Consider the following 22,320-nt stretch of genomic DNA (forward strand, 5'->3'; position numbering starts at 1 on the left):
AGCCGCTGTTGTTTGATTGTCCGCTCGCTCGCGTCGGTCCCTGTTACGACTGCGCGAGGAGGTGTGGTTCGCAAAAGCTGTGTCCGAACTAGCATCAAGTTTGGTTGGCAGTGCGAATGAACTTTTATTAATTTTGGTAGCCTCTGTGAAATTTACTTAATTTTGCTAGCTTTGTTCCTTAAATGGGTTTTGATTGCACGCATGTCCGCGTATCTAATTTAAGTTGTTGGTTTGTGATCATCATTGTTTCGCTTGTGTTGATTACTGTAAGCTGGGTGTATGGAATGACGTGCTTCAACAAAAGTGTCCGCTTTGGTCAATGGCTGTCCTGAGATGTTAACTAACTCTGCAGCGGGAGCTGTTCTATCAGCGATAAATCATCATCATGGGGGGAGCTGACTAATAGCAAGGATACCGCTGTGTCCTGCTGTCAGTCTGGATTAGGCTAGTGGCCTTCTAGGTACATGGGTGCCTCCGTTGTAAACTGATATCCTAGATTAAGCTACGGCTAGTGCCATTTAGCCTAAGTGGGTTATCAAACGATAGCTGAGTGATATTGTATGATAAAAGGCTACTACCTCAGTTGTGACTGACGCTATCGTCATTAAAACTAACAAAATCGAACGAACCCTCTAAATTAAGATCTAGCTTAGAGTTAGCTAAGTGAGCGGTCACTAGTGTGTTTTTTTAATAAGTAGCAAGTATTATTACTAGCCGGCCACAGGGTAACGTCTTAGATCTGTAGTTAACTAACTTCGCCGTGGATGTGGTTTCTCATAGTAATGTGTGGTGACCATTGAACCTGCCTGTTTGTTAATGCCACTAAGCAACCGTATCTGTATGAAGTGGCATACATGGATTATGAGCATTTTAGTTATTACCAGCCCTACAATACCGATTGAAAGAGCGTTTTTTCTTTATCGTTTAGTTTTCATCGGGATTACAATCTCAATTTCTTGAATTCTTTGTTAAATGGTGATTGCTGAATGCATTTCCGCTGGAGTTGTAGGTCATTGAATAAGGGTGTGTTTTTATTTTGTGTCTATGTAATCTTGCCATCTAGTTGTACTTCTAGGTAGACTGAGAAGTAATTTACAACGTTCAGTAGATGAGATTAGTTATTCAGCTCTGTATTTCAAAATAGGAGCCCTTCCGCTGTCCAGCCGTTTACCATCCTGAAAGGTTCGCGCCGTCTTTCCTAGCAAAGCTACGCTAGCCGACCTGGGTCAAACTGTCTTTACCTTAAAAAGCTTTAATAATTTTCATTACATGTGAGATCATAACGGAAAGAGTGCACAGCGTTCCATAGCCAATACGACGTGTGTCCGCGACAGGTTGAGGACAATCAGGATATTTGGCGAAGATAATGCTATGTTTTTCCACGAGGCTGGACAAACAACGCAGTAAGCATTACACTTGACACCTCGCCGAAGGCGCCGAGGGTGGTGGCCGAGCGGTTCTAAACGCTACAGGCTCGAACCGCGTGACGGCTACGGTCGCAGGGTCGAATCCTGCCTCGGGCATGGATATGTGTGATGTCCTTAGGTTAGTTAGGTTTAAGTGGTTCTAAGGTCTAGGGGACTGATGACCTCAGAAGTTAAGTCGCATAGTGCTCAGAGCCAACCAGGTGTCAGTAGTCAGTTTAAGAACCCAGCAGCCAGAGGGCAGTGACGCTCCGCAGCAGCACCTGATGGAGCTATAGACATTCAACTACGAGAAAACGGAGACTGACTGTGGTGGACTCACGTCATCTGAAAGCTAAGTACCTTTTTACAGTACTTACAGGAGTAGTGCTGAACACAGACTGCCGGCTTCTGTTTCGAGGAGATGGAATAGAAGAACTTCAGTGAATAGCTGGGAAATGTCGCTGCTGTGCGCCTGATTAGCTGGGTGGTAGCGTGCTCGCCTCCCACGCAAGTGGGACCGGGTTCGATTCGATGACTAGTTTGAGATTTTCTCCGCTAGGGGACTGGGTGTTTCATTCACACCACCGGCGCGCTAGTTGCCCAACGTGGTGTCGACTGAAATAAGTCTTGCACTTGGCTGCCGAACTTCCCCGCATGGAGCCTCCAGGCCAACCTTGTCATATTATGATTTCCATTTTTCCATGTCATTGCTTCGTTCTAGTCTCTTGTGTGGTAGGTGAAGTGCCCTAGAGTACAAATGAATTAGTTAAAAGTGCTGCTGACTGGTTAGTTATGCAAAGTGACAGACCGAATGACACTGCAAGCACTTATCTCTGATAGATACTTTCGGTAATAACTAGAAAGGATCCCTAACATTCTGGTAAGGACTTTTGCTCCTTCATCGAAATAAGAAAATGTATTTGTTAGAATAATGAATTGATTCAAGAAAGGGTAACAACTTCGTACTTCAGCGAACCATTCCTGCCAACTGTATGAGAGTTACCAACCTTTTGGAACCGAATTCTCTACAACCAACGGGACATATTCCCTCTCATCTCCGCTATGAAATTTGACAAATGAAAAAAAAAGAAACTTAATCCACACTGTCGTTAACCTCCTGATTGCACCACGGAAACTTTGGTGCAGTAAACCTGTGTTGAGAAGCGACCAAGTTCTGACGTTTGGAGCCGGTTCTACTCTGAAGACGGCGGTTTTCCAACTCGATTCAGATCGAGGGGAAATGACGTGTTTATGAGAACTGAAAAAATAAAATAAAAACTAAAGAAATGTTGTATCAGGCCAACCGTTCTCAGTAGGAAAAAGAAAACCAATTCTCCTTTTCCCAATCACATTTCCTGTCTCAAGACTTAAAAGATTGATGAAACACAACAAAGAATTGGTTTACTATTATGACTGTCATCAGCTAACTACCACATTAAGCAACACACTATACGCTGCCAAACTACCTGTGCATATTTCTTAATAAAGCCTCTTATTATAATATAAACAATTGATTATTCACATAGAACAAGACGAAGTCTCAGCAGTTATGCTCACGGCGGAGTTTAAACGAAGCGTCTTTGGACTGATACAGTCAATCACGCTTACAGAACGTGGTTAACAAAGGCAACTGCTCTCACTAACAGCGCATACACCCGCATTTCCGCGTGCCATCAGTATACAACAATAACTTGCCGCGCAACAGCCACAGACTTCTGAAGAGAACTTATGGCTACCAAATAAAGACAGTGCACCGTTCGCATACCACACAGTGCACTGTATCTATGTAACGCCAGTGTGCAACTACCGGCTGCAAAAACTGGTAGTGCTCCTCTTAAAGTGCAGAAGGGCACTTCTCCACCTCGACTGGTATCGCTGTGCATACCTTTGGGAAGCACCACCAAACCCTCCACCAGGCTGTTGCAGCCACACGGCGACCACGCCCTGTGCATCCCGCACTGAAGTCCGGCTGACAAACCCACAGCACACCAGATTCTCGAGGGCTCCCGCTCACGGCGGTACCCAGAACTCGCTCATTTGTCTCCGTGCAGCGGCTGACTAAAAACGTTGAAGTCCAGCCTGTGATCTTGCAACGTAAATCACTTAAATACGTTACCTAGACGAATTTATTCCAGATATTTCATTATTCTACATTTATTACACTCCTGGAAATTGAAATAAGAACACCGTGAATTCATTGTCCCAGGAAGGGGAAACTTTATTGACACATTCCTGGGGTCAGATACATCACATGATCACACTGACAGAACCACAGGCACATACACACAGGCAACAGAGCATGCACAATGTCGGCACTAGTACAGTGTATATCCACCTTTCGCAGCAATGCAGGCTGCTATTCTCCCATGGAGACGATCGTAGAGATGCTGGATGTAGTCCTGTGGAACGGCTTGCCATGTCATTTCCACCTGGCGCCTCAGTTGGACCAGCGTTCGTGCTGGACGTGCAGACCGCGTGAGACAACGCTTCATCCAGTCCCAAACACGCTCAATGGGGGACAGATCCAGAGATCTTGCTGGCCAGGGTAGTTGACTTACACCTTCTAGAGCACGTTGGGTGGCACGGGATACATCCGGACGTGCATTGTCCTGCTGGAACAGCAAATTCCCTTGCCGGTCTAGGAATGGTAGAACGATGGGTTCGATGACGGTTTGGCTGTACCGTGCACTATTCAGAGTCCCCTCGACGATCACCAGAGGTGTACGGCCAGTGTAGGAGATCGCTCCCCACACCATGATGCCGGGTGTTGGCCCTGTGTGCCTCGGTCGTAAGCAGTCCTGATTGTGGCGCTCACCTGCACGGCGCCAAACACGCATACGACCATCATTGGCACCAAGGCAGAAGCGACTCTCATCGCTGAAGACGACACGTCTCCATTCGTCCCTCCATTCACGCCTGTCGCGACACCACTGGAGGCGGGCTGCACGATATTGGGGCGTGAGCGGAAGACGGCCTAACGGTGTGCGGGACCGTAGCCCAGCTTCATGGAGACGGTTGCGAATGGTCCTCACCGATACCCCAGGAGCAACAGTGTCCCTAATTTGCTGGGAAGTGGCGGTGCGGTCCCCTACGGCACTGCGTAGGATCCTACTGTCTTGGCGTCCATCCGTGCGTAGCTGCGGTGCGGTCCCAGGTCGACGGGCACGTGCACCTTCCCCCGACCACTGGCGACAACATCGATGTACTGTGGAGACCTCACGCCCCACGTGTTGAGCAATTCGGCGGTACGTCCATCCGGCCTCCCGCATGCCCACTATACGCCCTCTCTCAAAGTCCGTCAACTGCACATACGGTTCACGTTCACGCTGTCGCGGCATGCTCCCAGTGTTAAAGACTGCGATGGAGCTCCGTATGCCACGGCAAACTGGCTGACACTGACGGCGGCGGTGCACAAATGCTGCGCAGCTAGCGCCATTCGGCGGCCAACACCGCGGTTCCTGGTGTGTCCGCTGTGCCGTGCGTGTGATCATTGCTTATACAGCCCTCTCGCAGTGTCCGGAGCAAGTATGGTGGGTCTGACACACCGGCGTCAATGTGTTCTTTTTTCCATTTCCAGGAGTGTATTTTTCGGTACAGCGATTTCTTCCCGTCAATGTATTTCGAAAAGATGAATGGATTTCAGAGGTCGAGGCAGAAGAGGAAGGCGCAGGTGTGGTAGACTCAAGGCAAAAAGAACTGCAAGTGAGTGCATTACATTTAAGATCATCGCAGAAAACATGGAAGAAGACACCGAAAATACATCCGAATCCAAAAACTATCATACTGAGAGAATGTAATTATATCGTGGTTTCTTAAGGAACCAAACCGAGTTGTTTCGTCGTACGTGAGACAAAAATATACTGCGAGTCTTAACGTTCTGTAGATTAATTACAAGTGTAGATCAGACAATATTGTTCTGTGCATTTAACTATGAATTATGTGGAAAGAGTGAACAGTGAGATGGCTAAGGTTCCGGTCATATTGTTTGCGTCAGGTTAATAAAAGAACAATCTGAAATTTAAAACCTAGGCATCCAGAAATATTTGTTCAAAGTGTTAAATTCATATCCGCTACATTTACTAACCCATCCTGTCCCACGCCGCATGCTACTTGCATATAGTTCAGAACTTTTGTAGTTTACTTAACCAAGGTACGAGAGGTGGGAGCAACCACTAGAAATTGATTTCAATTTTTATTAGTTAGCTTTCTAATCTACGAGCTAGCTCTGTGGTCCAATGGATGAGCCGTGTGCGGCTCGCGTTGGTGCCGTTGGTATGTTGGCATCGTATGATAGGGATAGTGGCGTCTCGTTTTCTTCTTGCTAGCGTTGTCTGACCGTGAGTGTCAACAGCAGCGTTTATCAATATCTAGCAGCGTGACAGTATCTTTGGAATGATGTCATGTGTTTTCAGGTTCGGGTATGTCGGTGGTTCGGTTGGGACGAAACTGGAGGGAGGTCTGGTAGCGAGAGGACAAGCTGGGACCGCTGGCGGCTTGCAGACATTGCCAGATTGAGGGTCTGTTGTTGCGAGGGCCGCAACCTGGTGGTTCACCGGACCCAGGATGTTTGAGATGAGTGTCATTAACTCAGTAGTGAAACCTCCACTATTTTGAGATCATACCCTTTGTTCGTGTGTTGCTGCTCGCAGCGTTTCTGAGACTAAGAGCAACGAGTGGAGTGGTTGGAGTTAGCGAAATTAATTAGCTGTGCTCCATTTCTTATTATGAATCATTGAATTCCTTCTGTTTATTCATGAAGTTCAACCAGCGGTATTTCTCTGCCTAGCGGCCGCTAACGCCCCAGTTACCTGCCCTGGAGGTTAGCATATTTTCGTGACAGTGTACTTTTCCTCGCCTTGCCGGTGCTGTCCGGTGAGGCATGTAGTTCGACAGCCTCCTGGATTGTGGTTCGGATATTTTGTTCTTTTGGACTACCTTAGTCGTAGCCGCTCCCTCTGCTTCTGGATGTTCTACATACTGGATTCTGAAGACGCAGTGTCGTCCGCCGGTTCCGCCTTGCCAGGGTCATTCCTTTGTTGTGTGGTAACCAGGCGTTTGGTAGATTTTACAAAAGTTTTGGTCTGTGTTTAAACTTTCACTAGTTTGAGTTGCCATCCGTTTAAGTGAATACAACTCTAGGCTGCCTGTCTCGTCGGTTACGCAGTTGAACGACTTTTCCCAGGCAGGTCTTTGGAGCACTGTCTGAGGCTCGCTTCTATCTTCGTTTGATCACATTGTGTTTCTTTAAGAAAATATTTTAGCGGCTATTGGAGAAGTTTAACTATTCTTAAGAATTGTTATCCAGGCCTTCAGCCGTTAAATTGTTTTGAGTTATTACTATTCGGGCCTTCAATCGGCAAGTTATTGGATTTCTGGTCAATTTTTCTAGAGAATTTTTAATTAGATATTGTCTCTTAACAGTGAAATTTAGAAGATGGTGTTTTTTTAAAAAAAATATTTAAATATTTTGAATTTTTGCTCAATAAGGCCTTCAGCCGTGAGTGCAACTTGTTTAAGAATTTTTTTACTGGACATTGCGTCTTAATAGTCAATTTGATAACTGTTCCTTATTGTCAACCTCATTTGCATTTAGTTTCAAATAAACTGTGCGTGATTAAAGTAAAAAAATAAAACTGAGCAGCCAGTGGTAACTGAGTATGGCCCCGTCCACACCAAGTCCTGCAGTCCGGAAGTCCCATGCTTCAGTGGGTTTGCAAAAACAAGCAGCATTGCAACGGCAGCAAACAACTTCAAACAACTTCCTTGACTGCAGTGCGCCTCGAGGTGAGCCATACCTATGATCCAACGATTACCATTCAGCCATCGTCTTCGATGTTATATCACGTGCAATAAAAAATAGTTTTGCCAAAATGTTAAATGAAATTCAACAAAGACCAGGCAGCACTATTAGCATGTCCTTAAGAAATTACCAATATTCAATGGCATATCAATTTCTTTAACAGCAATATAATTCTCTTTCATACAGTTTTCGATTGTACACTAAGTCGCAACTGTGTAAACATCGAAGCCTGTATAAGAATGATCATATTAATAATTTTCTCAACGCATTGAATACATTTATGAGTTGTAAAAGAAAAAAGTCGATTATAATTTTGCTAAACATAAAAGACTGGATTCAGGAATCAAAGTGACATATATAATCAAAGATTACACTTAAGTAAGAGCTATGCTAACCTTTCATTTTCTCTTTTCAGAAGTGTCGTCATACAGTGTATCAAGTACCCTTCTACGCGTATACAACTTAGTTCTTGCTAACCATTGCTCACTTACACATGACCAATCTTTACGATAGTAAACATTTTGTTATTATTTTAGATCGTAATATGGCTCGCAATACCGAATAAGTGAAACACGTCAATAGATCATTACTTTTCGCTCGTCCTTTGCATAACAATTGCTACAAACATAATTGAGACACTGATCCATTTGTCTATTTACAACAGCAGACAGTTTACATCTCTGTAATCAGCATTACGTATGTGTATTTATATTTACTTATGTCTATCTTAGTACATATTTTTTCATAAGAGTGATGGCGAGTGCGTGTGTCAGTCAGATATAACAGGAAAGATAGCCACAAGGTGATTTCAAGGACTTACTTAGTCAATTTTTCAGCATTCAGTATTAGAGCGAGCCTGTCAAAAGGTTGCGATTCTTCAAGTTAAATTTGATCAAGAAATTATTATTGTGATCACGTTGTGTACTAAGCTATTAAGAACGGATGAGAACATACTAAATATTGCTATCGGATCGTTATAGAGAGCTTGGGGGTGAGACTATTGGGTTTGCACATGCTTAAAACTTTTGTAAGAGGCTTGCATTTTACATAAGTTACATCTTCTCTAATTAAAATTCTGTATAATTATCTTACGGAGTCCAGCATTCGTATCCCAGTGATGGATTAGGTTAGGAGGAATGGTCATAAAGAAGTATGTTAAGAACGTTCTAGCAGGTCTCACAGTCGTTTAAGAATACGAGGAACACCATCGATTCTACAAGCACACCTGGACATTCAGATTTATTTTTTACCTAGGAAAGTAGCGGGTGGTTTATATTACAACCAGTCACTTTAAAATGCTTAAAAAACATTTATTCTTCAGAAATTTTCAAGAGATATTGAAATCAGAGAGCATAACACGTAGAGCCCCACAAAGCACTATACTATTTTACAAATATCTCCCTGCCCCACTTATCTCTAATCGTAGATTGATCTATCTAGTCCTCATTGTCCGAGTATTACCATTTTACATCTACTAGCTCGAAATGTAGAGGGCTTTAAATATACACTGTCAAGGAACACAACTTAATCAAAATTATTGCCCACATCTTCCTAACTGCTTCTAGTTATTGCAATATGCTGCACATTGTATCTACTCATCAGTTTTTCACTAGTGCTAGATTGCCACTTCATTCATAACATGAAGTCCCACACAGGTCTGGAATATTTACACCCACGAGCATCCCTTAAACCTGGTTACGGTAGAACTTCAATAAGTAAGTTACATGCAATTGTGGCGAGCCAAACAATTTTCATGGATATAAACATATGACATTATTTTGTACATAGTGATTAAACCTCTATGGGCAACGGTCGGAATGTACTGACAATCGCTCAATTCCTCTATTATAGGAATCCGGTCTATGGGCACGAAGTCATTCGAAACCGTTGAGTGAAAGTCTTATCGTGGAAAGATCTACTGTCTACCCTCCCCCCTTCCCTAAGTTCTTCTTTGATTGTCTGGACACTGTCGTCTGCGGCCGATCTCGATGATCTTACTTCCCAATAAATATTACGTCTGTGCGGTATTGACCAAATTGTTAACACCATTTTACTAACGTTCGAAGCTGCATTGCATTTGGTCCAGATTTCGTCGGAATGTAGTGGATAATCTGTGTAGAATTTATGACGTTTCGCCCACAAGAATCATACTGTCCCGAGTACTTCCGCTTAGGAAGAAGTTTGCAGCTGCCCCGCCTTTTCACTGATACACTGTTATGCAGCCGTCACCCATAGTACCGAAGAGCAGCGTCTGCAGGACACCCTCTCTTCTGACAAAGCACCACTACTGTTGCATAGTGACCCTAGCGTGGGACGACATGTATAAATTAACTTTCTTAAGTCCCTACGTGAAACACATACAAAAAATAGATCCACTGCTGTGGACAGAGCTCGTCTCTAAGTTTTTTAGCTACATCGCATATTCTCTAAACAGGGACTGTTTGCGTTGATGAAAATATCAATATGCACAGGCAGTTCATTGAGATCCCTGCTGCCGCTGGGAAGGAAGGAGAAACAGCAGCAGCTTGGTAATCTGTCCATTGGGTTACGTATTCGCAGACACGATCTAATCCGAGTGGATGATTTTTCTTCATGATCTGGTACTCCTGCTTGCTAGTGGTGCAATCTGTAACTAAGACATCGCGTGTAGGACTAATCAAAACTTGGAGAGATGCTGAATCCCTTGAGACCTCTCATCTGTACGTATTGTAGTTTCGTGCGACAGCCTTCTGATGTTCTGAATAGACTTATGAAAAACCATGTATCTGTCTTATTTCATACTGAGTACTTGGTGTTGTCTGGATATTCTATTAGTACATCTCTTCCTTGACCTCTGGCCATCTCGTCCTCTCCCAGTTCACGTTCTCCACCCGTTCTCTCTATCTCCTCTCTCCTGCTCTCTTACGATCTGCTCCTGGCCCCTCTCTCCGCTGTCTCCTCCCCTTTCTTTTCTCTGTACACTTCCTCCTCCCCCACCCCTCTCCATCCATCTCCACTTTCTCCGTCCGTTTCCCTGTCCTCTTCTCCGCCATTCTCTTCTTCTGCCTGTCTCAATCCATCTCTTCCTCCACCCTCTGTCCCCTTCCTTTCTCTGTCCTTCCCTTCCTGCTCTTCTCTCTGTCCTTCTCCTTCTATGTCCATTTTCCCTTCCCCCTCTGTGTAATTCCTCCTATTTTCTGTCTATGTCCGTTTCGTCCTTCCCCTACCTCCATCCATCTCTTCCACCTCAATCTTTCGCCAACTTACCAGCCACAACCGCAGTTGTAGCTTGCTGAATTTTAGCACTACAGTATTTCATTCCAAACAGTAAGTAAAATGGGCACCAAGCTTGGTGGCGACAGTGTCAGTACCAATTGCTATGGCAGGAGAGGGCGCTAGGGCACGGCGTATGAGGAACAGCACCACCCTCTTATGCATTCTGTAACTGTGGCTGCATCGTACAGCGCATGTTAGACCTCAGTCTCTGTAACACAGTATGACTGAATAAATGGTATCTAGCATGAAAACCATGTATTTCGAGACATAAGTTCATTAGACCATTTTTGTTCCGTATCCTTCTATTAATCGACCCTGGGACTTTGTACACGATGGAAAAAAACCACCTTGTAGTTGGAAGCACCAACGACCTAATGATTCGGTCCTTCTGCATGGATAAGTACGTATCTGATAAGGGAATTGCTTGCGATGTCCAGGAAAAGCAGGTCTGAATTCCGGTGTGACAAAGATTATCACTTTGGCCGACGTATCAGTTGACAATTTCTGCCATAGAGTACAGTCACTGCGTATTTTAGTGTTTTAAAGTATATTTGTAGACTGCCTAAAAGGCCATTATTCCTCTTTGGGACCAATTGGCACCATCAACAACCTTGGTCAGATATGATTACAAATGTAATGTGTAAGCTTCAAATCAACCAAAACCTGGACGTAAATATACGGCAACGTAAACATTCCTAAAATCAGCGCCTAGAAAAGGAAAGCTTGATACAAAGCATTACAGCACAGCTCGATGCTGGTGAAACGTAGATCTCCATTTTCCTTGATTTGCAGTAATCGGCAGTAGCTTTTAGCGGAGAAGCTGCTGCCATTGCCGCCGCCTTACCCCTGGTCTTGATGCCGGAGGGATCCTTGACGACCAGGTCGGCGCTGTCCTCGCGCCGCCACTGCACGTGCGGAGCTGGGTGTCCACGTGCGCGGCACGTCAGCCTCACCGTGCCGCCCTCGGGCACCACCATGTCGCCAGACGTGTCCTCCGCGATGAAGTCCGGCGGCACCACCACGTGCAGAGTGCCCATCTGCAAATAGACATCAAACTGCTTCTGTAGACACACTCACGCGAAGGCCTTCTTATCTACTTTCAAAGCTATCAAATTATTGTACTAATGTCCTCTCGTAGAATCGGGTGTAGTGCCGGTGGTTCGCGTCTTCCCAACACGATAATTCGACGTCGTAACTCGTAGTCTTCATCAGGTGTTCCCTGAGACAGGTTGACGAGCTGACCTTGTCCCATATCCATGCCTGGGTGGTGTGTGGCGCTTCCTATGCCGTCCGCGCCCACTGCGGCCATTTCTGGAGGTGGTATCAGTCTCTAGGAGCTCCCGTTGTGGCTCTGTTTTGAGGTAGCTGACATCCCAAGGCATTCCGTATTGGGTCTGCGCCCGATAGGCGCGATCCTAGCACAATCAAGGCTGTGTTGAAGTTCCTTATGCTGTCCTCGACTGAAGATGGAACGCTCAGAGACTGATACCACCACCATAAATGGCTACGGTGGGCGCGGACGGCATAGGGAGCGCCACACACCACCCAGGCATAAATATGGGACAAGGTCAGATCGTCAAGCAGTCTCAGGGAACACCTGAAGAAGACGCCGAGTTACGACGCCGAAATATCGTGTTGGAAAGGCGCGGACCATCGGCAGTACACCCGATTCCACGAGATGACAACAAATTGCCGGGAAAGTGTTAGAAATTATATTCTACAAATGATGACAGAAATTCTGCATGTGCTCATACCAAATTGTCTGCCTTGAAGCGACTTTATCAAAATGACGGAAGTGAGCCAGTCACAGAAATCCAGTATACATAAACGGAAAAAAAAATCGCTACACCACTAAATAATTAACGTAGAATAATGAAGTTTCTGGCCTACAACTGCCTAGATAACGTGTGTAAGTGATTAACATTGCAAGATAACAGGTTAATGTAAACGCGAGATAACTCACAGCAAATGTGAACTGCTGCTAATTTAATAACCAATGTAACGAGCAGAATGTTGAATGAAAGCATGCAAACGAGCATGCATCGTGTTTTACATGTGCCAGACGTGGTTATTTTGACAAGGAGTTCCATATCTCTTATACTTGATCGGGTAGTACAAGGACGGATATGCTGTTTGTGGATGATGATGATGAGGTTGTCGTCCGATGATGTCCCATATGTCTTCGATTCGAGACAGGTCTGGTGATCGAGCAAGCCAAGACAAGATGTCGACTCTCTGCACAGTACGATGCACTTCAACGGCGAGCATTCTCCTGTTGCGAAACGATCACTGGAATACTGTTCAAATAGATTTCGGGCTTGCAGCCGGTCGTCGTAAACTTCTTCGCACGATATTTCGGCTGGACAACTGCCAGCCATCTTCAGGTGAGCCGAACGAGGACTGACGAAGATGTTCTCCGTTCCGTCTTATATAGTGCGCTGATAGTACTCCCGCGCGTGCGTTGCAGTCACAGGGGCAGAAGGACCACACCGCCCAGCAACAGCGCCCTCGCTGGTGGAACTGCGAAACTCAGGTGCGTCGGTATTGCCGCTGGCCGGAGGTATCGATGTCTTCTGGCGTCTTCGTCTCGAGAAAATTTCTGTGATGACGGGATTCCATGCATTATTCAATTGGTAACCACTGTCCCGATTCATTAAATTTCCAGCAATGCGTATTTCAACGGATTCTTTAATAATGGAGTCCCAAAAGTTGTTGCTGTGGCCAAAATCGAAGATTTGTCGTACTCCATTGAATCTCCTTTAGAAATACAATGTTCCGCAACTGCAGATTTACAGGGTTGCAGTAGACGAGTGCAACGTTGATGTTCTGTTCAACGCTCTTCCACAGTACGTGTTGTCTGTCCTATATAGGCCATACCACATTGACACGGTATTTTGCCAATTCCCGCCTTCCGCAGCAACAGATCATCCTTCACCGAACCCAGCAAACCTGAAATCTTAGAAAGCGGACGAAAAACAACTTTCACATGAAAAGTTTTCCTCCGCAGAATCAGATTTTGTTAGAAAAAACAAAGCTCTCGAGCCTGACCAACGTGCTCTCACTTGACATCATTGGGTCGCAAAGGGCGGCGATTTGGGGTCAGTGCAATGAACGCCACTGGGCGTCGGGCTCGGTGTTTTCCTTTCAGTAACGGATTTGTAACAGTTGGTTGTGTCACTGTGGCGCAACTCCTGCTGTAGATACAGTACGATTGCCAGAGCTATACGCCGAAACCGGCTGTCTTCCCTCTTGGTAGAGCAACGCTGCCGTCCGGAGCCCGGTCATCTAGCGACCGCAGGTTCTGCTAGCCACCGCTGCCACAAATCATGTACATTGGTTGCATTCCTGTCACATCTTTCTGCTGTTTCACAGATGGAACCTGCAGAAGGGACATCCGCCTCATCGTACCCCTATTTAGACGACCTTATTCAGATTCACTGAGGTGTTGATAATAGCGTCTTTGTTGCCTTAAAGGCATTCTCAGCTAACAAAAACTTACCAGATCAAATTTCAAAGTTAACAACAGCTCTCGATGGTTGTAGTGTATATTTAAAGCAAACCTGATTTGCATCCTCATAGCGGCACTACTAGTTCCACTCTCATCTAGTGGCGCGAAATACACTACTGGCCATTACAATCGCAACACCAAGAAACAATGCAGATGATAAACGGGTATTCATTGGACAAATATCTTGTACTAGAACTCACATATGATTACATTTTCACGCAATTTGGGTGCATAGATCCCGACATATCAGTACACAGCGCAACCACCTCTGGCCGTAATACCGGCCTTGATACGCCTAGGAATTGGGTCAGACAGAGCTTGGATGGCGTGTACAGGTACAGCTGCCCACGCAGCTTCAACATGATACCACAGTTTATCAAGAGTAGTGACTGGCGTATTGTGACGAGCCAGTTGCTCGGCCACCATTGACCAGACGTTTTCAGTTGGTGAGAGATCTGGAGAAAGTGCTGGCCAGGACAGCACTCGAACCTTTTTCTGTATCCAGATAGGCCCGTACAGGTCCTGCAATATGCGCTCGTCCATTATCCTATTGAAATGTACGGTTTCTCGGGGATGGAGTGAAGGGTAGAGCCACGGGTGGTAACACATCTGAAATGTAACGTCCATGCGAACCAGAGGAGTCCGAGACCTGTAGTTAATGACACCACATACCATCGAGCCGGGTGATACTGCTGTTTTTGTATGACAAATCTGTTGGAAACTCTCCTCATGTCAGCAAGTTGTAGGTGTCGCCACCGGCGCCAACCTTGTGTGAATTCTCTGAAAAACTAGTCATTTGCATATCAAAGCATCTTCTTCCCGTGGGTTAAATTTCGCGTCTGTAGCACGTCATCTTCGTGGTGTAGCAAATTTAATGTCCAGTAGGGTAAGAACAGCTATCATCTTTCAGATGTAGAAACACGCCTACCACTATCCTTCTTGATGTTGCGATTTGTTTTCCGTCATTCTATTTAAAATACACATCATAACACTATCTCTTGTGATTTCGCCAGTTCCTAGCGACACTGTCACCTTTCAACCTAACCTAGAGTCTGGAAATGTGCAGATCACTGCAACATTATAACTCATGAACCATGAATCTTGTTGAGGCGGGATGGCTTGCTTGCCTCAACGATACGGATATCCTTATCATAAGTGAACGACCGTGGAGGCGTGTATTTTGAGAGGCCAGAAAAACTTGTCCATCTTGAACAGTGGCAGCAGCCCTTCCAGTAGTTGCAGGGACATCAATCTGAATGATATGGCCTTGTGTTAGCAGCTAACATTTCCTTGCTGTGCTGGTAAAGGAAACGGCTGAAAGAAATGCAGACCCTGGAGATCTACTATATGCTTCATTGCTGACGGGAATATTAAACAAAATATTCCCCGACTAAAATCTCCAGACTTGGTTACTCAAGAGGATGTCGTCATCAAGAAATACAAAAAAGGCATTCTAGAGGTCGGAGTTTAAAAATGAAAATGGATAGGTTGAAGTTAGATGAAGTAGAATTAGTATGGTTTGGTGGCAAGATGAGCAGGACTTTTGGTCAGGTTAGGACACTATTATAAGCACGAAATCAGATAGGGATGATGCAATGTTACACCTGCTAATGAATAAGAAAATAGGAATGTTGTCAGGTTAGTACGATCAGCGTAGTGAAAACATTATCTTAGCCAAGACTGACACGAAGCCAACACACTCCACACTCACGCAAGTATGTATGCCAACTAGTTCCGCAGATGATGGAGATTCTGAATGAATGTATCATGGGATAATACACTCCTGGAAATTGAAATAAGAACACCGTGAATTCATTGTCCCTGGAAGGGGAAACTTTATTGACACATTCCTGGGGTCAGATACATCACATGATCACACTGACAGAACCACAGGCACATAGACATAGGCAACAGAGCATGCACAATGTCGGCACTAGTGCACTGTATATCCACCTTTCGCAGCAATGCAGGCTGCTATTCTCCCATGGAGACGATCGTAGAGATGCTGGATGTAGTCCTGTGGAACGGCTTGCCATGCCATTTCCACCTGGCGCCTCAGTTGTACCAGCGTTCGTGTTGGACGTGCAGACCGCGTGAGACGACGCTTCATCCAGTCCCAAACATGCTCAATGGGAGACAGATCCGGAGATCTTGCTGGCCAGGGTAGTTGACTTACACCTTCTAGAGCACGTTGGGTGGCACGGGATACATGCGGACGTGCATTGTCCTGTTGGAACAGCAAGTTCCCTTGCCGGTCTAGGAATGGTAGAACGATGGGTTCGATGACGGTTTGGATGTACCGTGCACTATTCAGTGTCCCCTCGACGATCACCAGAGGTGTACGGCCAGTGTAGGAGATCGCTCCCCACACCATGATGCTGGGTGATGGCCCTGTGTGCCTCGGTCGTATGCAGTCCTGATTGTGGCGTTCACCTGCACGGCGCCAAACACGCATACGACCATCATTGGCACCAAGGCAGAAGCGACTGTCATCGCTGAAGACGACACGTCTCCATTCGTCCCTCCATTCACGCCTGTCGCGACACCACTGGAGGCGGGCTGCACGACGTTGGGGCGTGAGCGGAAGATGGCCTAATGGTGTGCGGGACCGTAGCCCAGCTTCATGGAGACGGTTGCGAATGGTCCTCGCCGATACCCCAGGAGCAACAGTGTCCCTAATTTGCTGGGAAGTGGCGGTGCGGTCCCCTGCGGCACTGCGTAGGATCCTACGGTCTTGGCGTGCATCCGTGCGTCGCTGCGGTCCGGTCCCAGGTCGACGGGCACGTGCACCTTCCGCCGACCACTGGCGACAACATCGATGTACTGTGGAGACCTCACGCCCCACGTGTTGGGCAATTCGGCGGTACGTCCACCCGGCCTCCCGCATGCCCACTATACGCCCTCGCTCAAAGTCCGTCAACTGCACATACGGTTCACGTCCACGCTGTCGCGGCATGCTACCAGTGTTAAAGACTGCGATGGAGCTCCGTATGCCACGGCAAATTGGCTGACACTGACGGCGGCGGTGCACAAATGCTGCGCAGCTAGCACCATTCGACGGCCAACACCGCGGTTCATGGTCTGTCCGCTGTGCCGTGCGTGTGATCATTGCTTGTACAGCCCTCTCGCAGTGTCCGGAGCAAGTATGGTGGGTCTGACACACCGGTGTCAATGTGTTCTTTTTTCCATTTCCAGGAGTGTAGATATTATTCAGAAATTAAAATGGAGGAAACTTTAACTGAGATGGAGCACTAAAATTAGGTAGCATGAAGAAGGGAGAGATATATAGTAGGAGAATGTAAAGTGTGGGGAAGGAAAGAAAGAGCAACTACCTGGTAGAATTTTGCGCAGAGCTTAAGTTACGTGTCGATAACTCTTGGTTAAAGAATCATGAAAGATGTACACGTAAAAGAGTAGAATAGACCTGGAACCGCTGAACTGTTTCAGATGGACTATACAACGGCAAGATAGAGATTTTGAAACCAGATTTTAACTTGTAAGACATTCCGAGAGGCAAATGTAGAGTAACCGTAATTTATTGATTATGAGGTGCAGATTAAAACTGTAAAATTTTCTAAATGTTAGGAAATTCAGGAGTCGTTACCTGGGTAAGATGAAAGGAGTAGAGTTTGTAGATATGTGGAGCATTGGGAAACGATTGACTGGAAAATGGAAAAGGAATACAGCAGAAGAGGAATGGATAACATTTAGAGATGAATTGGTGAAGAGGGCATACACAGGGAAAATTAACTTGATGGCGATGTTTTGGAAAAGGAAGACGAAATTGCTGGATATGGATGGAAGATACTATACTGCGAAAAGTATTAGACAAGGCAATGAAAGAACTAAGTGATAACAAGGCTCCTGCTGTAGGCGATATTCCCTCAGAACTATTGATATCCTTGGGAGAGTCTGACATTACAAAACTAGTTCACATGGTGTACAAGATGTATGAGACAGGTGAAATACCCTCAGAAGCCAAGGAGAACGCAATAATTTTAAAGAAAAGACATGCAAATGTTAATCAACTATCAATCTGATACGTTCTGCTTGCAAAATATTGACACGAGTTCTTTATAGAAAAACAGAAATAGAGATATGTAGGTACACACGAGGTAACACTGACACTACGACTTAGGTTACAGAAAGGCAAATCTACGTTTGTAGCTTTACTTTATGCAATTCACTAGCTACTGAGTTGCGTTTCTATGGATTGTATGATTTTTAAAATAATACATTTATAGCATTTGTAGACTTAGGAAAAGATTTTGGCAATATTAAGAGGAGCACATTGTTTAATACCCTGACGACAGCAGGGAAAATACAGGGAGCGAAAGATTTACAACTTGTGCAGAAACTACTCTGCGGTTATAAAAGATCAAAGGACATGAAAGGGAAGATATAGTTGAAAAGAGGGTGAGACAAGGTTCCCTGACGTTAATCAGTCAGAATAATGAGCAAGCAAGAAAGGAAACCCTGAGAAAAACTTGGAGAAGAAATTGAAGGTTAGGAAGAAGAGAGAAGAATTGTGAAAGCTGCCCATGACATTGTAATTCTATCAGAGACAGAAAAGGATTCGCAAGAACATTGGAATTGAATAGATAGTGCCTTGAAAGGGGGATATAAAACGAATACCAGCAAAAGCAAAACGAAGGCAATGGAAAGTAGTCGAAGTAAATCAGGTGCTGCTGTAGGAATAAGTTACTAAAAGTGATAGATGAGTTTCGCTAGTTGGTTGAAAAATAGTATGATGGTCGAAAGAGTATGTATACAAAATACAGACTGTCTGCAACAAGGAAAGCATTTCTGAAAAGACGACCATGTTAGAATCGAATACAAGTCTAAGTGCTAGGAAGATTTGTTTAAAAGTATCTGTTTGGAATGTAGCCTTGTACGGATTTGAAACGTAACAGTAATTAGTTCACACAAAAAGAGGTTAAAAGATTGTGAAATGTGGTGCCATGGATGAATGCTGAAGACTATATGGGTAGAGGAATGAGGGGGAATTAAACACAGTTGGGAAAAAAAGGAAATTTACACTGCAGCCTGACAAAAAGACGTGATCGGTTGATAGGAATGGTTAATGCCTTTTTGATAGGTTGATAGGAACGGTAGTTTATCTCCGCATTCGTTTGTTTGGATAAGTGTAAGAGCGCTGATGACATCGCCGATGGGCACCCATAAGATCCAAACACCTAACACTTACACACACGCACACACACACACACACACACACACACACACACACACACACGATAGGATTGGAAAGAAGTGTGTGTGTGTGTGTGTGTGTGTGTGTGTGTGTGTGTGTGTGTGTGTATGTGTGTGTGTGTGTATGTGTTTGGATGAGGAGCGAGGGTAAAAACTGGTGAACGGTCCCAAAACTTGAATTCAGTAAGCAGAATGAAATACTTGTAGTTTATGGTAATCATACAGAGATGAAGAGACTTTCATGGGATAGAGTAGCGTGGAGAGCTGCATCAAATCACTATCGAACTCAAGATAAACCAACAACTGAGTTTTCATATCAATAAAATTTCGAGGGTGCAGCCGCATAAATTTCACTTAGTGTTTTAATATTTCGGCTGCATACCGTCTAGCCATCCGAGCTGACTAACGCTCCAGTGCTTGCCCCGTCCATTTAAACCTGCGGACCGCACCACTGCAGATCCGGTCACAGGTACACAAGACGCCAGAGACGTTGATCGGCGGCAAAGAGGTATGACATATGCGTGAAATTAGATTTATAGCTGCGTGATCGATCCACACGGTGGTATCCTTGATACCCCTATATCAGTACGAGCCGCAGCGTCGCAATGTCTTTGTGAGTGTACTTCTGAATTACGGAAAGTGCCGGATTCCAAGATTTGTCCGAGCTGAAGCTGCTATCTCCGTAAATCAAATTCGTCGCCAACCGAATTTCAGTTGCTTCTTTCACTACTGAGTCCCAGAAAGATTAAGTTGAGGCTAAAATTTCAACGTTATAGTACACCATAGACTGTCCAGTGTCAATACAATGCTCTGCCACCGCAGGTTTATTAGATTGTAAGAGCTGAGTGTATTTGTGGTGCTCTACGCCTCTCTCTTGGACTGTACGTGTGGTCTGTCCGATTTATGAACGGCCACACTCACAGGGGATCTTGTGAACCCAGGGTTCCGAAGCTGTAAATCACCTTCAATAGAACCCAGAAGTCCTGCTGCCTTTGTTAGAGGGCGAAAAATCAATTTCACTTTGAGCTTACTGAGGATCCGTCCTATTTTTGACCATAGGTTTCCCACGTATGGCAGAAAATCTGTGAGTTTGAAAATTTTCCGTGTCTTTTTCTTCATTCTTTATACCCACTGTTGGTTTCATTTGTAGTGCCTTGCGTATCTGCTGTGGGGATTACCCGTTGGCTTCAAACACTCTTCTCAAGTGTATAAGCTGGTCCTCCACACTGCTCTCGTCAGCAATGGCGTGTGCTCTGTGTACCAGAGTTCTGAGTATACTCATCGTCTGCGAAGGATGGTAGCAGCTATGTGCACGTCAACGTAAATCCGCATGACCCGGTTTTCGATATACTGTATGTCCCAAAGTACCATCATCATTACGTCGTACCAACACAGAGAGAAATGGAAAGCACTCGTCTTTTTCGATTTCCATCGTCAACTGAATTTGTATGTGGATGGAATTCAGTTGATTTAAAAAAAAATTTAACTTGGCTTCATGATGGGGCCACACTGCAAATGTGTCATGAACATACCTGCAGAACACTGAGCTTCAAGCTAGCAGAATCAAGCGCCTTCTCCTCGAAGTCCTCTATAAAAAAAAGTTGGCCACAAAGGACGACAAAGGTCTATCCATGGCGACACCATCAGTTTGTTCACAAAATCCTTTATTGAATAAAAAATAAGTCGAGGTCAAAACATGTTCAAACAAAGCTAAAATCCCTTTATAGAAGATTTTTGCCAATGAGAAACAATGATTCGGAAATGAGACCCTTACTGAACAATGACACTACATCGAAACTGACTAACGTATCAGAATTGTTCAGTCTGAATGATTTTAGATTACCAGTGAAGTCCACAGAGTTACGTTTTCCCACCAGAGGCATCAATAATGACGTTAAGTGTTTGGCACAATCATAGATTGGGGAGCCGACGTTACTCATTATCGTATGCGAGAAACACAATTCTTATGGATCTTTGAAAGTCCATAAGTCCTTGGAGGAAACGCACGACTTGGTTTCAGTCTTTGCACAACTCCTGGTGGAAAGAGGGAGGCGTTCAGAATCGAAGCACTCCTCCTTACCAGCTGTTTGGTGTGGTCTTTACGGATCATCCGGTATGTGCTGTTAGTCAGTAAAATGTTCATTTTAGCATGATAGTCGTCACGAGACATTAAAACAGTGGCATTACCTGTAACAGCTGGAAGAACCACCGTCGCGTTATCCTGGCGAAGTTTAGGTAGTGCAGATCTCTCTGCCACGGATATCTAACTTCTTTGTGGACGAACCTTCATAACTACTCGACACGTTTAGCGTCTTATCTCCTGCTGATCCCTTAAAAGAGGACGAACATCTTCTTCAACAGGCACTGATGAACTCTGGTACTGGTGAAATCTTTGGCGTGGGTGCATAGTTCAGTTCTTTACTTAAAACCGACCTTCTACATCTACATACATACTCCGCAATCCACCAAACTGTGCTTGGCGGAGGGTACCTGGTACTACAACTAGCATCTTCTCTCCCTGTTCCATTCCCAAACAGAACGAGGGAAAAATGACTATATGTCTCTTTACGAGCTCTAATCTCTCTTATCTTTGTGGTCTTACCGAGAAATATAAGTTGGCGGCAGTAAAATTGCACTGCAGTCAGCCTCAAATGCTCGTTCACTAAATTTCCTCAGCAGCGATTCACGAAAAGAACTCCTCCTTTCCTCCAGGGACTCCCACCCGAGTCCCTGAAGCATTTCCGTAACACTCGCGTGATGATCAAACCTACCAGTAACAAATCTAGCAGCCCGCCTCTGAATTGCTTCTATGTCCTCCCTCAATCCGACCTGATATGGATCCCAAACGCTGGAACAGTATTCAAGAATAGGTCGTATTAGTGTTTTATAAGCGGTCTCCTTTACAGATGAACCACATATTCCCAAAATTCTACCAATGAACCGAAGACGACTATCCGCCTTCCCTACAACTGCCATTACATGCTTATCCCACTTCATATCGCTCTGCAATCTTACGCCAAATATTTAATCGACGTGACTGTGTCAAGCGCTACGCTACTACTAATGGAGTATTCAAACATGACAGGATTCTTTTTCCTATTCATCTGCACTAATTTACATTTATCTGTATTTAGAGTTAG

General features: G+C 45.0%; 1 protein-coding gene across 1 annotated transcript in view; it reads right to left on the reverse strand.

Moving 5' to 3' along the window:
• LOC126272458 (lachesin-like) overlaps window positions 1-22,320 on the reverse strand; it is a 940,748-nt gene that overhangs the window by 86,728 nt on the left and 831,700 nt on the right. The window contains exon 5 of the mRNA XM_049975336.1: window positions 11,306-11,498. Coding sequence (XP_049831293.1) covers window positions 11,306-11,498 — 193 coding nt within the window. The remainder of the gene's footprint in view (window positions 1-11,305; window positions 11,499-22,320) is intronic.

Source organism: Schistocerca gregaria, chromosome 5 (genome assembly GCF_023897955.1).
Source record: "Schistocerca gregaria isolate iqSchGreg1 chromosome 5, iqSchGreg1.2, whole genome shotgun sequence".
Classification (NCBI taxonomy): domain Eukaryota; kingdom Metazoa; phylum Arthropoda; class Insecta; order Orthoptera; family Acrididae; genus Schistocerca; species Schistocerca gregaria.